The sequence below is a fragment of the Macaca fascicularis genome, chromosome 6 (assembly GCF_037993035.2).
Source record: "Macaca fascicularis isolate 582-1 chromosome 6, T2T-MFA8v1.1".
Classification (NCBI taxonomy): domain Eukaryota; kingdom Metazoa; phylum Chordata; class Mammalia; order Primates; family Cercopithecidae; genus Macaca; species Macaca fascicularis.
In genome coordinates, this window is record NC_088380.1 from 188,893,014 (window position 1) to 188,908,008 (window position 14,995).

Sequence of the window (14,995 nt, forward strand, 5' to 3'; positions counted from 1 at the left end):
TAGTAATAAAAGCATATGTTACAGTTGTTTTTACATAATTTGGATATGAGCGTGTTTTGTCAGGGTTGATGAGGGTGGCAAAAATTGGAAGAGTTAGGGAGGCGAGGGTTGTTGTTATAACAGGGGTACACACGATTGTTACTTTTATTTGGAGTTGCACCAATGTTTTTGGCTCCTAAGGCCAATGGATAGCTGTTAGTTATCCTTTAAAAGTTGAGAAAGCCGTAATTTTAAGTACGGAGGCATGGATTAGCAGCCCTTGCAGGTTCTCTCGGTAAATAAGAAGTGATAAGCTTCCATAGTTAGGTTCACAATCTAATGTTTTGATTAAACTATATTTACAGGGAGCAAACCCTAGAATGATATTGGGGTTGAGGGATAGAAGAATGATTGGAGCGAGGTGTATAAATACGAACGTATTTTCTCGTGTGAAGGGGGGTTTTATGTTGATTATATGATGTGTAAGTGTTCCTCGCTGCATTGTGATGAACATGTGGAGAGAGTAGAGGGCTGTAATTAGTATGTTGAGTCCTGTTAGTACAATAGTCATATGGGATCAGGAAAATGAGGCTGCGATTACAAAGAGCTCACCTAGTAGGTTGATAGTGGGGGGTAGGGCAAGATTAGTAAGGTTTGCTGTGAACCATCTAAAGGTTATTAATGGGAGTAGGGTTTGAAGTCCTCGGGACAGTAGTAGGATACGGCTGTGGGTACGTTCATAGTCTGAGTTAGCTAGGCAGAAATAGATGGAGGAGGTGAGTCCATGGGCAATTATAAGGATAAAATTATGATGAATGCATGGGCCGTTACAATAACGTTGTAAATATGGTCGTTACCTAGTAGATTGCCGGGTTGACCTAGTTCAGCTCGAAGAAGAAGGCTTAGAGCTGTACCTAGGATTCCAGCTCATGCACCAAATAGTAGGTATAGAGTCCCAATGTCCTTATGGTTTGTTGAAAAGAGTCAACGGTTGATGAGCATAGGTAGAGATAGAGAGAAGGGAAGGGTAAAGTGGCTGAGTAAGCATTAGGCTGTAAACCTAAAGACAGGGGTCTAGTCCTCCTTTGACCAGCCCGGAGGTGATTTTCACATTGAATTGCAAGTTCAAAGGAGCAGCTTTAAAAGTTTCTGCCGGGGCTTCTCCCGCCTTTTTTCCCTGCGGCGGGAGAAGTGGATCAAAGCCAGTTGATTAGGGTATTTAGCTGTTCACTAAATTTTTGTGGGTTCGAGTCCCGTTGATCTAGTGAGGGCTTAGCTTAATGAAAGTAATTGATTTGCGTTCAATTGATGCAGAGTAGGTGTTTGCAGTCCTTATGTACTTCAGAAATTAAGTATTTACACTTACTAAGGGCTTTGAAGGCTCTTGGTCTTGTTTAACCTAAATTTCTAGTGGATAGCCAAAATTAGGGCGGAGGTTGGTAGTAAAAGGGTAGAGGCAATGACGAGTGGGGGAATAAGGAGTGTAGGTTTTGTGTTTTCGAATTGCCATATTATTTTTGTGTTGTTGGATGTAGGAAATAGTGTTAGGGAGATGGTATAGATTAGGCGTATAGAGAAATACGGGTTAAGCAGAGTTCTGATAATTATGATAGAGGGGATGAGAAAGTGATTGTTTATTGTGAGTTCTTGAACGGTAATTCATGTAGGTAGGAAGCCGGTTAGAGGGGGTAAGCCCCCTAGGGATAGGAGGGTGGATGCTCTTAGTGGTGCTAGACAGGTTGATTTGTTTCAGGTGTGGGATAGTATGAGGGTGGTGGTGTTTGAGTTTAGGTTGAGGGTCAGGAATATGGTAGTTGTTAGGATGATGTCTATGGTGAAGTAAAGAATTGTGATAGTTGGGTTATATACTAGTGTTCTTATTATTCAGCCTATGTGAGTGATTGAAGAATATCCTAGGATTTTGCGTAATTGTGTTCGGTTGAGACCTCCTCAGCTGCCTACTGTGATAGATAGGGTAGAGGGAGTTAGGAGGATATGGGTGTTGATTGATGGGTGAATTTGGTATATGATTGAGATGGGGCCTAGTATTTGCCATGTAAGGAGGAGTAGGCCAGAAGTTAGGGATGTTCCTTGGGTAACTTCTGGGACTCCAAAGTGGAAGGGGGCTATTCCTAGTTTGATGGCAAGGGCAGCCCAGTGCAGAACACGGTGGTGGTGCTTTCGGTGGGGGTGGGGGTGGGGGTGGGGGTGGTGTGTTTGGGTGTGTGGGTGTGTGGTTGTGTGGGTGTCTTGGGGTGTGTGTGCGTGTGCGCGGGCGCGCGCGCGCGCGCTGTGTTGGGGAGTGGGGTGGGGGATCAAGCGGGGGTCGGGTGGTGGAAAAGCGTGAGAGCTCTGCCGGGGCTGCTCCCAGAGCCTTGGCCGCTGCCCGCACGGCCGCGCATGCGCAGTAGACGGTCCCCCTCCTGGAACCTGGGCCGGCTCTGGAATCCCCGGGATGGATGCTCAGTTCTCCTCGGTGTGGAGTCTCCGGCCGCCGCCGCCGCGCCCAGACCGGGAAGGCAGGAATGCCAGGCTGGTCAGCCCGGAGGGAAAACAGGCCTCTCCACACCGAGCCAGGTGCTCACCGCGAAAGGGAGGCCACCGCCCCGCCCCCGATCCCGTCCCCAACCCCGCGTCCTAAAGCTCCTCCAGCAGAGCCCGGTACTCCTCGTCGCTGAGGAGTAGCGGTTCCAGCAAAGCGGGCTCTCCCACGTCCTGCAGCTCCGTCGGGGCCTCCGTTTCCAGCAAAGGTTGCCCCTGCTGCAGAAACTCGGGGGTCTCCAGGAGCTCATCCAGCAGGCTGCAGGGGAGTGCAGACGAGCGCCCAGGCTCCTGGAGCGGCGGGGAGGGCGCCCGGATGGCTTGCATCTGCTCCTGCCCCGCGGAGGCCTCCGGGGGCGCGGGCCCCGGAGGTGGAGCTGCCCCGACTTGGGGCTCCCACGCCGCCCCGGCGACCTGGGGCCCCTGGCCCCAGCCCCACCACGGACTCCCCTGGGACGTGGGCGGCGCCAGCACACCCTGGCCCTGCGGCTCAGCTCCAGCGGGCCCAGGCTGTCCCACCGAGCAAGGGCCCGGCAGGCTGTGGTGCTGCGGGTCCCGATCCCCCCACCATTGGCTCGGGCGCGGAGGCCACCCCCGGGGAGTCTGAGGGTGGGAGAGCGCCCCTTCCGGAGTCGCCAGGGCAGCGTAGGAAAAATCCCAATCCCCGCCTGCCGGGGCGGGATGGGAGATCCCTGCTGCCTGCGCAGCCTGGCTGGGCTGCAGCGGGGCGACGGCCCCTGCTCCCTGGCCCACGAAAGCCCCCGGTGGGAGGGTCCAGGGCGCGCAGGGCACGTGGGGGGCGGGAAGCCCCGTTCCCCACGCCCCGGTGTGGGTGGAGGCGACCGGCGAGGGAGCGGGGGGACACCCGCCGGGGGCCGCGTCGCCCGGGCCGCCTGCGTGCGCCGGTGCCCCGCCACCCTGGCCTGGGTGCCTGGCCCTCCGGTTCTGAAACCAAATCTGAATCCGGGACTCCGGGAGGCCCGTCTCTCTGGCCAGTTCTTCCCGGGTGGCGATGCCTGGAAAGCGATCCTGCTGGAAGGCTCGCAGGAGCAGGGCGGTCTGGGACCGGGTGACGGCGGTCCGCTTTCGCCTGCCTTCTTGCGGGCCGCGTTTCCCGGGCCAGGGCCGAGATTCCCGCCGGTGCTGCCTCAGCTGGCGCGATCTCTCGTTCTGAAACCAAATCTGGACCCTGGGCTCCGGAATGCCGATGGCCTGGGCCAGCTCTTCCCTGGTGGCGATGCCCGGGTACGGGTTCCGCTCAAAGCAGGCTCGCAGGGCCTCCCTCTGGCTCGGGGTCCAAACGAGTCTCCTTCGCCGTCCTCGTCCTCGGGCTCCCGCCGGGAGGGCGCCGTCGCCGGGTGTCGGGAGAGCCATCGCGGGGAGACCTGGCCGGAATTTCGCGGACAGACACGGGCAGAGAGAGGCCGGCGGGCTCCAGTGCCCCTCAGTCGGCCCGTGCACGGCGAGCAGGTCCGGCCAGGAGGCCGGCCCAGCCGGCCAGCGGCCCTTATAAAGGCCCACAGGCTCCGCCCCTTCAGGAATGCCGGAGGAGCCCAGGGCAAGCCCGCCCTCGGAAGCCGGGACCCACAGGGCCCAGGTCACTGTGGCCTGGGTATGGGTGGGGCCGGAGAAGCCCCGGAAGTGGGGAGTGGGGTGGGGGGAGTGGTTGATGATTTTTAGGATTGGGTTGGATTTGCGTAGTGGAATCATGGGTGCTTTTGTAGTTGAGGTACAACGATGGTTTTTCGTATCATTGGTTATGGTTGGAGTCCATATGGAAGCAATGACATATGTTTTATCGACATTAAGTGTATTATTGGTTATGGGGTTTGTAGGTTTTTCTCCTAAGCCCTCTCCTATTTATGGGGGTTTAGCGTTAATTGTTAGTGGTGTGATTGGTTGTGTGATTATTTTCAATTATGGGGGGGCTTATATGGGTTTAATGATATTTTTAGTTTATCTGGGGGGTATAATAGTTGTCTTTGGTTATACTACAGCAATGGCCATTGAAGAGTATCCTGAGACATGGGGCTCAGGGCTTGAGGTTCTAGGGGGTCCTTTGGTAGGATTAATGATGGAGGTAGGGCTGGTTTTATGGGTTTTAAGTTTGGATGAAGAAGTGGTGGTGGTTAATTTCAATAATATGGGTAACTGGGTGATTTTTGAGGGGGAGGGGTCGGGGTTAATTCGAGGTGACTGTATTGGTGCGGGTGCCTTGTATGATTACGGGCGTTGGTTAGCGGTGGTTGCTGGTTGAACATTGTTTGTTGGTGTATACATTGTGATTGAGATTACTCGGGGTAATAGGTTATATTATTAGAAGTAGGGTCAGGATAGGGGGGATGAGGAAAGAGAGGAAGTAGAGTTTGATTATGCCTCTCTGGGTGGTTACAGTTGTGGAAGCGGTAATATGTGTTTGTGAGATTATTTCGGGTATAGATTTTTCTAGCCATGTTGAGTCTAATAAGAGGAGGGCTAAGTTTTGACTTATAAGTAGGTTTTGCTAGGGGATCATACGGTGAACTGTGGTGGGGAAGTATCCTAGTATGTTGGAGAATTTGAGTATTTGTGATGGGTTTTTCACTTTTAGTTTGTTGGTTATAAGGGCGAGGTCTAGGGCTGTTAGGAAACCGAGAGCAGTTGCGTCTAGGGCTGAGAGTTTGAGATAGAAGGGTGTTGTTGGCTGGGGGAGTGAGGTAGGGGGGATATTACTGGTGATAAGGAATCCCGTGATTCTACTGCCTATTTAATTGGGTTTAGTAGGGCGGGGTTGTTTTCGTTGATGTTTATTAGGGCTGGGAAGCGGGGTTGTCCTGTTAGGGTAAGGAGAATGGTTCGAGTACTGTAGGCGCTTGTTAGGGAGGTGGCGATGAGAGTAATAAATAGGGCTCAGGCGTTGGTATACGACGTATTTGTGGCTTCAATAATGAGATCTTTGGAGTAGGAGCCTGTGAGGAAAGGCATTCCTGTGAGTGCTAGGTTGCCAATAACTAGGGAAGTTGAGGTGAGGGGCAGTGTTTTAAACAGACCTCCTATTTTTCGAATGTCCTGTTCGTTGTTTAGGTTATGAATAATGGATCCGGAGCACATAAAAAGTACAGCTTTGAAGAAGGCATGGGTGCAGATGTGTAGGAATGCTAGGTATGGTTGGTTAATACCAATGGTGACTATTATTAGGCCTAGTTGACTTGAGGTAGGGAAGGCCACGATTTTTTAAATATCGTGTTGTGTGAGGGCACAGATGGCTCTGAATAGAGTAGTAATGGCTCCCAGGCATAATGTGAGGTTTTGGATTAGTGTATAGTTTTCTATCAAAGGGTGGAAACGGATGAGTAGGAATACTCCGGCAACAACTATGGTGCTGGAGTGAAGTAGAGCTGAGACTGGAGTTGGGCCTTCTATGGCAGAGGGCAGTCGGGGTGAAGGCCAAATTGGGCTGATTTTCCTGTTGCTGCTAGGAGAAGGCCTATTAGTGGAAGGAGGTTTGAGTTGGAGTTTAGGGCTAATATCTGTTGAAAGCCTCATGAGTTGTAATGCAGGAGGAATCGTGTCATAGCTAGGATAAGACCAATGTCGCCAATACGGTTGTATAGGACTGCTTGGATGGCTGCTGTGTTGGCGTCCGCTCGAGCGTGTCATCAGCTAATTAGGAGGAAGGATATTAATTCCTACGCCTTCCCAACCGATGAAGAGTTGGAAAAGGTTGTTAGCAGTAACTGGAATTAGTATGGCAGCGAGGAAGATAAGGAGATATTTGAAGAGTTGGTTAATGTTTGGATCTGAGCTTATGTACCATAGCGAGGATTCTATAATGGATCAGGTGATGAACAGTGCGATTGGAATAAATATTATGGAAAAGTAATCTAGTTTAAAGCTTAGTGTTAGATCTAATGTCTGGGCTGTTATTCAATGTCAACTTCACATGGTTGTTTCTTGGTTGAAGAAAATGTAGAAAGTTGTTGGAAGAAGGCTAGTAATAAAAGCATATGTTACAGTTGTTTTTACATAATTTGGATATGAGCGTGTTTTGTCAGGGTTGATGAGGGTGGCAAAAATTGGAAGAGTTAGGGAGGCGAGGGTTGTTGTTATAACAGGGGTACACACGATTGTTACTTTTATTTGGAGTTGCACCAATGTTTTTGGCTCATAAGGCCAATGGATAGCTGTTAGTTATCCTTTAAAAGTTGAGAAAGCCGTAATTTTAAGTACGGAGGCATGGATTAGCAGCCCTTGCAGGTTCTCTCGGTAAATAAGAAGTGATAAGCTTCCATAGTTAGGTTCACAATCTAATGTTTTGATTAAACTATATTTACAGGGAGCAAACCCTAGAATGATATTGGGGTTGAGGGATAGAAGAATGATTGGAGCGAGGTGTATAAATACGAACGTATTTTCTCGTGTGAAGGGGGGTTTTATGTTGATTATATGATGTGTAAGTGTTCCTCGCTGCATTGTGATGAACATGTGGAGAGAGTAGAGGGCTGTAATTAGTATGTTGAGTCCTGTTAGTACAATAGTCATATGGGATCAGGAAAATGAGGCTGCGATTACAAAGAGCTCACCTAGTAGGTTGATAGTGGGGGGTAGGGCAAGATTAGTAAGGTTTGCTGTGAACCATCTAAAGGTTATTAATGGGAGTAGGGTTTGAAGTCCTCGGGACAGTAGTAGGATACGGCTGTGGGTACGTTCATAGTCTGAGTTAGCTAGGCAGAAATAGATGGAGGAGGTGAGTCCATGGGCAATTATAAGGATAAAATTATGATGAATGCATGGGCCGTTACAATAACGTTGTAAATATGGTCGTTACCTAGTAGATTGCCGGGTTGACCTAGTTCAGCTTGAAGAAGAAGGCTTAGAGCTGTACCTAGGATTCCAGCTCATGCACCAAATAGTAGGTATAGAGTCCCAATGTCCTTATGGTTTGTTGAAAAGAGTCAACGGTTGATGAGCATAGGTAGAGATAGAGAGAAGGGAAGGGTAAAGTGGCTGAGTAAGCATTAGGCTGTAAACCTAAAGACAGGGGTCTAGTCCTCCTTTGACCAGCCCGGAGGTGATTTTCACATTGAATTGCAAGTTCAAAGGAGCAGCTTTAAAAGTTTCTGCCGGGGCTTCTCCCGCCTTTTTTCCCTGCGGTGGGAGAAGTGGATCAAAGCCAGTTGATTAGGGTATTTAGCTGTTCACTAAATTTTTGTGGGTTCGAGTCCCGTTGATCTAGTGAGGGCTTAGCTTAATGAAAGTAATTGATTTGCGTTCAATTGATGCAGAGTAGGTGTTTGCAGTCCTTATGTACTTCAGAAATTAAGTATTTACACTTACTAAGGGCTTTGAAGGCTCTTGGTCTTGTTTAACCTAAATTTCTAGTGGATAGCCAAAATTAGGGCGGAGGTTGGTAGTAAAAGGGTAGAGGCAATGACGAGTGGGGGAATAAGGAGTGTAGGTTTTGTGTTTTCGAATTGCCATATTATTTTTGTGTTGTTGGATGTAGGAAATAGTGTTAGGGAGATGGTATAGATTAGGCGTATAGAGAAATACGGGTTAAGCAGAGTTCTGATAATTATGATAGAGGGGATGAGAAAGTGATTGTTTATTGTGAGTTCTTGAACGGTAATTCATGTAGGTAGGAAGCCGGTTAGAGGGGGTAAGCCCCCTAGGGATAGGAGGGTGGATGCTCTTAGTGGTGCTAGACAGGTTGATTTGTTTCAGGTGTGGGATAGTATGAGGGTGGTGGTGTTTGAGTTTAGGTTGAGGGTCAGGAATATGGTAGTTGTTAGGGTGATGTCTATGGTGAAGTAAAGAATTGTGATAGTTGGGTTATATACTAGTGTTCTTATTATTCAGCCTATGTGAGTGATTGAAGAATATCCTAGGATTTTGCGTAATTGTGTTCGGTTGAGACCTCCTCAGCTGCCTACTGTGATAGATAGGGTAGAGGGAGTTAGGAGGATATGGGTGTTGATTGATGGGTGAATTTGGTATATGATTGAGATGGGGGCTAGTATTTGCCATGTAAGGAGGAGTAGGCCAGAAGTTAGGGATGTTCCTTGGGTAACTTCTGGGACTCCAAAGTGGAAGGGGGCTATTCCTAGTTTGATGGCAAGGGCAGCCCAGTGCAGAACACGGTGGTGGTGCTTTCGGTGGGGGTGGGGGTGGGGGTGGGGGTGGGGGTGGTGTGTTTGGGTGTGTGGGTGTGTGGTTGTGTGGGTGTCTTGGGGTGTGTGTGCGTGTGCGCGGGCGCGCGCGCGCGCGCTGTGTTGGGGAGTGGGGTGGGGGATCAAGCGGGGGTCGGGTGGTGGAAAAGCGTGAGAGCTCTGCCGGGGCTGCTCCCAGAGCCTTGGCCGCTGCCCGCACGGCCGCGCATGCGCAGTAGACGGTCCCCCTCCTGGAACCTGGGCCGGCTCTGGAATCCCCGGGATGGATGCTCAGTTCTCCTCGGTGTGGAGTCTCCGGCCGCCGCCGCCGCGCCCAGACCGGGAAGGCAGGAATGCCAGGCTGGTCAGCCCGGAGGGAAAACAGGCCTCTCCACACCGAGCCAGGTGCTCACCGCGAAAGGGAGGCCACCGCCCCGCCCCCGATCCCGTCCCCAACCCCGCGTCCTAAAGCTCCTCCAGCAGAGCCCGGTACTCCTCGTCGCTGAGGAGTAGCGGTTCCAGCAAAGCGGGCTCTCCCACGTCCTGCAGCTCCGTCGGGGCCTCCGTTTCCAGCAAAGGTTGCCCCTGCTGCAGAAACTCGGGGGTCTCCAGGAGCTCATCCAGCAGGCTGCAGGGGAGTGCAGACGAGCGCCCAGGCTCCTGGAGCGGCGGGGAGGGCGCCCGGATGGCTTGCATCTGCTCCTGCCCCGCGGAGGCCTCCGGGGGCGCGGGCCCCGGAGGTGGAGCTGCCCCGACTTGGGGCTCCCACGCCGCCCCGGCGACCTGGGGCCCCTGGCCCCAGCCCCACCACGGACTCCCCTGGGACGTGGGCGGCGCCAGCACACCCTGGCCCTGCGGCTCAGCTCCAGCGGGCCCAGGCTGTCCCACCGAGCAAGGGCCCGGCAGGCTGTGGTGCTGCGGGTCCCGATCCCCCCGCCATTGGCTCGGGCGCGGAGGCCACCCCCGGGGAGTCTGAGGGTGGGAGAGCGCCCCTTCCGGAGTCGCCAGGGCAGCGTAGGAAAAATCCCAATCCCCGCCTGCCGGGGCGGGATGGGAGATCCCTGCTGCCTGCGCAGCCTGGCTGGGCTGCAGCGGGGCGACGGCCCCTGCTCCCTGGCCCACGAAAGCCCCCGGTGGGAGAGTCCAGGGCGCGCAGGGCACGTGGGGGGCGGGAAGCCCCGTTCCCCACGCCCCGGTGTGGGTGGAGGCGACCGGCGAGGGAGCGGGGGGACACCCGCCGGGGGCCGCGTCGCCCGGGCCGCCTGCGTGCGCCGGTGCCCCGCCACCCTGGCCTGGGTGCCTGGCCCTCCGGTTCTGAAACCAAATCTGAATCCGGGACTCCGGGAGGCCCGTCTCTCTGGCCAGTTCTTCCCGGGTGGCGATGCCTGGAAAGCGATCCTGCTGGAAGGCTCGCAGGAGCAGGGCGGTCTGGGACCGGGTGACGGCGGTCCGCTTTCGCCTGCCTTCTTGCGGGCCGCGTTTCCCGGGCCAGGGCCGAGATTCCCGCCGGTGCTGCCTCAGCTGGCGCGATCTCTCGTTCTGAAACCAAATCTGGACCCTGGGCTCCGGAATGCCGATGGCCTGGGCCAGCTCTTCCCTGGTGGCGATGCCCGGGTACGGGTTCCGCTCAAAGCAGGCTCGCAGGGCCTCCCTCTGGCTCGGGGTCCAAACGAGTCTCCTTCGCCGTCCTCGTCCTCGGGCTCCCGCCGGGAGGGCGCCGTCGCCGGGTGTCGGGAGAGCCATCGCGGGGAGACCTGGCCGGAATTTCGCGGACAGACACGGGCAGAGAGAGGCCGGCGGGCTCCAGTGCCCCTCAGTCGGCCCGTGCACGGCGAGCAGGTCCGGCCAGGAGGCCGGCCCAGCCGGCCAGCGGCCCTTATAAAGGCCCACAGGCTCCGCCCCTTCAGGAATGCCGGAGGAGCCCAGGGCAAGCCCGCCCTCGGAAGCCGGGACCCACAGGGCCCAGGTCACTGTGGCCTGGGTATGGGTGGGGCCGGAGAAGCCCCGGAAGTGGGGAGTGGGGTGGGGGGAGTGGTTGATGATTTTTAGGATTGGGTTGGATTTGCGTAGTGGAATCATGGGTGCTTTTGTAGTTGAGGTACAACGATGGTTTTTCGTATCATTGGTTATGGTTGGAGTCCATATGGAAGCAATGACATATGTTTTATCGACATTAAGTGTATTATTGGTTATGGGGTTTGTAGGTTTTTCTCCTAAGCCCTCTCCTATTTATGGGGGTTTAGCGTTAATTGTTAGTGGTGTGATTGGTTGTGTGATTATTTTCAATTATGGGGGGGCTTATATGGGTTTAATGATATTTTTAGTTTATCTGGGGGGTATAATAGTTGTCTTTGGTTATACTACAGCAATGGCCATTGAAGAGTATCCTGAGACATGGGGCTCAGGGCTTGAGGTTCTAGGGGGTCCTTTGGTAGGATTAATGATGGAGGTAGGGCTGGTTTTATGGGTTTTAAGTTTGGATGAAGAAGTGGTGGTGGTTAATTTCAATAATATGGGTAACTGGGTGATTTTTGAGGGGGAGGGGTCGGGGTTAATTCGAGGTGACTGTATTGGTGCGGGTGCCTTGTATGATTACGGGCGTTGGTTAGCGGTGGTTGCTGGTTGAACATTGTTTGTTGGTGTATACATTGTGATTGAGATTACTCGGGGTAATAGGTTATATTATTAGAAGTAGGGTCAGGATAGGGGGGATGAGGAAAGAGAGGAAGTAGAGTTTGATTATGCCTCTCTGGGTGGTTACAGTTGTGGAAGCGGTAATATGTGTTTGTGAGATTATTTCGGGTATAGATTTTTCTAGCCATGTTGAGTCTAATAAGAGGAGGGCTAAGTTTTGACTTATAAGTAGGTTTTGCTAGGGGATCATACGGTGAACTGTGGTGGGGAAGTATCCTAGTATGTTGGAGAATTTGAGTATTTGTGATGGGTTTTTCACTTTTAGTTTGTTGGTTATAAGGGCGAGGTCTAGGGCTGTTAGGAAACCGAGAGCAGTTGCGTCTAGGGCTGAGAGTTTGAGATAGAAGGGTGTTGTTGGCTGGGGGAGTGAGGTAGGGGGGATATTACTGGTGATAAGGAATCCCGTGATTCTACTGCCTATTTAATTGGGTTTAGTAGGGCGGGGTTGTTTTCGTTGATGTTTATTAGGGCTGGGAAGCGGGGTTGTCCTGTTAGGGTAAGGAGAATGGTTCGAGTACTGTAGGCGCTTGTTAGGGAGGTGGCGATGAGAGTAATAAATAGGGCTCAGGCGTTGGTATACGACGTATTTGTGGCTTCGATAATGAGATCTTTGGAGTAGAAGCCTGTGAGGAAAGGCATTCCTGTGAGTGCTAGGTTGCCAATAACTAGGGAAGTTGAGGTGAGGGGCAGTGTTTTAAACAGACCTCCTATTTTTCGAATGTCCTGTTCGTTGTTTAGGTTATGAATAATGGATCCGGAGCACATAAAAAGTACAGCTTTGAAGAAGGCATGGGTGCAGATGTGTAGGAATGCTAGGTATGGTTGGTTAATACCAATGGTGACTATTATTAGGCCTAGTTGACTTGAGGTAGGGAAGGCCACGATTTTTTAAATATCGTGTTGTGTGAGGGCACAGATGGCTCTGAATAGAGTAGTAATGGCTCCCAGGCATAATGTGAGGTTTTGGATTAGTGTATAGTTTTCTATCAAAGGGTGGAAACGGATGAGTAGGAATACTCCGGCAACAACTATGGTGCTGGAGTGAAGTAGAGCTGAGACTGGAGTTGGGCCTTCTATGGCAGAGGGCAGTCGGGGTGAAGGCCAAATTGGGCTGATTTTCCTGTTGCTGCTAGGAGAAGGCCTATTAGTGGAAGGAGGTTTGAGTTGGAGTTTAGGGCTAATATCTGTTGAAAGCCTCATGAGTTGTAATGCAGGAGGAATCGTGTCATAGCTAGGATAAGACCAATGTCGCCAATACGGTTGTATAGGACTGCTTGGATGGCTGCTGTGTTGGCGTCCGCTCGAGCGTGTCATCAGCTAATTAGGAGGAAGGATATTAATTCCTACGCCTTCCCAACCGATGAAGAGTTGGAAAAGGTTGTTAGCAGTAACTGGAATTAGTATGGCAGCGAGGAAGATAAGGAGATATTTGAAGAGTTGGTTAATGTTTGGATCTGAGCTTATGTACCATAGCGAGGATTCTATAATGGATCAGGTGATGAACAGTGCGATTGGAATAAATATTATGGAAAAGTAATCTAGTTTAAAGCTTAGTGTTAGATCTAATGTCTGGGCTGTTATTCAATGTCAACTTCACATGGTTGTTTCTTGGTTGAAGAAAATGTAGAAAGTTGTTGGAAGAAGGCTAGTAATAAAAGCATATGTTACAGTTGTTTTTACATAATTTGGATATGAGCGTGTTTTGTCAGGGTTGATGAGGGTGGCAAAAATTGGAAGAGTTAGGGAGGCGAGGGTTGTTGTTATAACAGGGGTACACACGATTGTTACTTTTATTTGGAGTTGCACCAATGTTTTTGGCTCCTAAGGCCAATGGATAGCTGTTAGTTATCCTTTAAAAGTTGAGAAAGCCGTAATTTTAAGTACGGAGGCATGGATTAGCAGCCCTTGCAGGTTCTCTCGGTAAATAAGAAGTGATAAGCTTCCATAGTTAGGTTCACAATCTAATGTTTTGATTAAACTATATTTACAGGGAGCAAACCCTAGAATGATATTGGGGTTGAGGGATAGAAGAATGATTGGAGCGAGGTGTATAAATACGAACGTATTTTCTCGTGTGAAGGGGGGTTTTATGTTGATTATATGATGTGTAAGTGTTCCTCGCTGCATTGTGATGAACATGTGGAGAGAGTAGAGGGCTGTAATTAGTATGTTGAGTCCTGTTAGTACAATAGTCATATGGGATCAGGAAAATGAGGCTGCGATTACAAAGAGCTCACCTAGTAGGTTGATAGTGGGGGGTAGGGCAAGATTAGTAAGGTTTGCTGTGAACCATCAAAAGGTTATTAATGGGAGTAGGGTTTGAAGTCCTCGGGACAGTAGTAGGATACGGCTGTGGGTAGGTTCATAGTTTGAGTTAGCTAGGCAGAAATCGATGGAGGAGGTGAGTCCATGGGCAATGATAAGGATAATTGCGCCAGAGAAGTTTCAGGGACTTTGGATGAGGGAGGTTATGATTACTAGGGCTATGTGGCTTACAGAAGAGTATGCGATGAGTGATTTACGGTCTGTTTGTCGGAGACAGATTGAGCTTGTTGTGATTATACCTCATAGGGATGGCATGAGGAATGGATAGGCTATGTATTCTGTTAAAGGGTTAAGAATGTAGGTGAGTCGTATTGTTCCATAGCCACCTAGTTTTAGGAGTACTGCGGCAAGGACTATTGATCCTGCAATGGGGGTTTCAACATCGGCTTTGGGAAGTCATAAGTGTAGGCCATATAGGGACATTTTTGTCATAAAAGGTATTATGCATGCTAGTCAGGTAAAGTTGTGAGTTCTGGTGGTTGTTAGTTTTTGATCTGTAAGTGTTAGTAGTGTAATGTTCAATGAGCCTGTGTTATTGTAGGTGTGGATTAGTATAATGAGTAGGGGTAGAGAGCCGAGCCGGTTAGTGTGTAGGACAGAAAGTATGTGCTTGCATTGAGACCTTCTGCTTGGTTGCCTCATTTAGTGATGATAATTAAGGTGAGAATGAGGGTAGTTTCAAATAAGAGGTAGAATATAATTAATTCTGTAGCCATGAATGTCAGAATTAGGGTGACTTGTTGGAAGATTATTATAGAAAGTTAGAGCTTTTTTTGTGAAGAGGGTTCGTTGAATAGGTGATATTGGCTCACTATAATTATGAGAGGTAGGAGTCAGGCAGTTAGCATCAGGAGGGGTGTTGTTAGTGGGTCGGAGGACAAGTAGGTTGAGTAATTAAGGAGGTTGTTGCTGGTTTGGTTAAGGAATAGTAAAGGAATGAGGCTGATAGTTAGGCTGTGTATGGTCAAGTTGATTCAGATTGTATTGTTTTTGGAGAGTCATGTTATACGCAGTAGTATAGTTGTGGGGATAATTATTTTTAGCATTGAAGCAGGCTTAAGTTGTGAATATAATCTAGCCCTTATGTGTTGGAAATTGAGATTAGTAAGGCAAGGCCTACTGCTGCCTCGCAGGCAGCAAATACTAGCAGGATGATGGGTATAATGTTGATTAAGGGGGAATGTTTGTTTGAGGCAATAAGGGCGGTTATCATAAAGAGTGATATTATTATTCCTTCTAGGCAGAGGAGAGAGGCTATTAGGTGCGAGCGGTAGGTTAATATGCCTAGAAGTGAAATGGTGAATGCTAATATAATGTTTATGGAGGTA

At 50.5% G+C, this 14,995-nt stretch overlaps 1 protein-coding gene and 1 pseudogene across 1 annotated transcript; both read right to left on the reverse strand.

Annotated features, from left to right (window-relative positions):
- Nucleotides 1-9,113: 9,113 nt before the first annotated feature.
- Nucleotides 9,114-10,500, reverse strand: LOC135971546 (double homeobox protein 4C-like). Its single transcript, XM_073995091.1, has one exon. The coding sequence runs from the start codon at nt 10,389-10,391 to the stop codon at nt 9,114-9,116; it is 1,278 nt and encodes a 425-aa protein (XP_073851192.1). The 5' UTR covers nt 10,392-10,500.
- A 51-nt stretch (nt 10,501-10,551) lies between these two features.
- LOC141406979 (NADH-ubiquinone oxidoreductase chain 4-like) lies at nt 10,552-14,713 on the reverse strand (annotated as a pseudogene).
- Nucleotides 14,714-14,995: the final 282 nt, after the last annotated feature.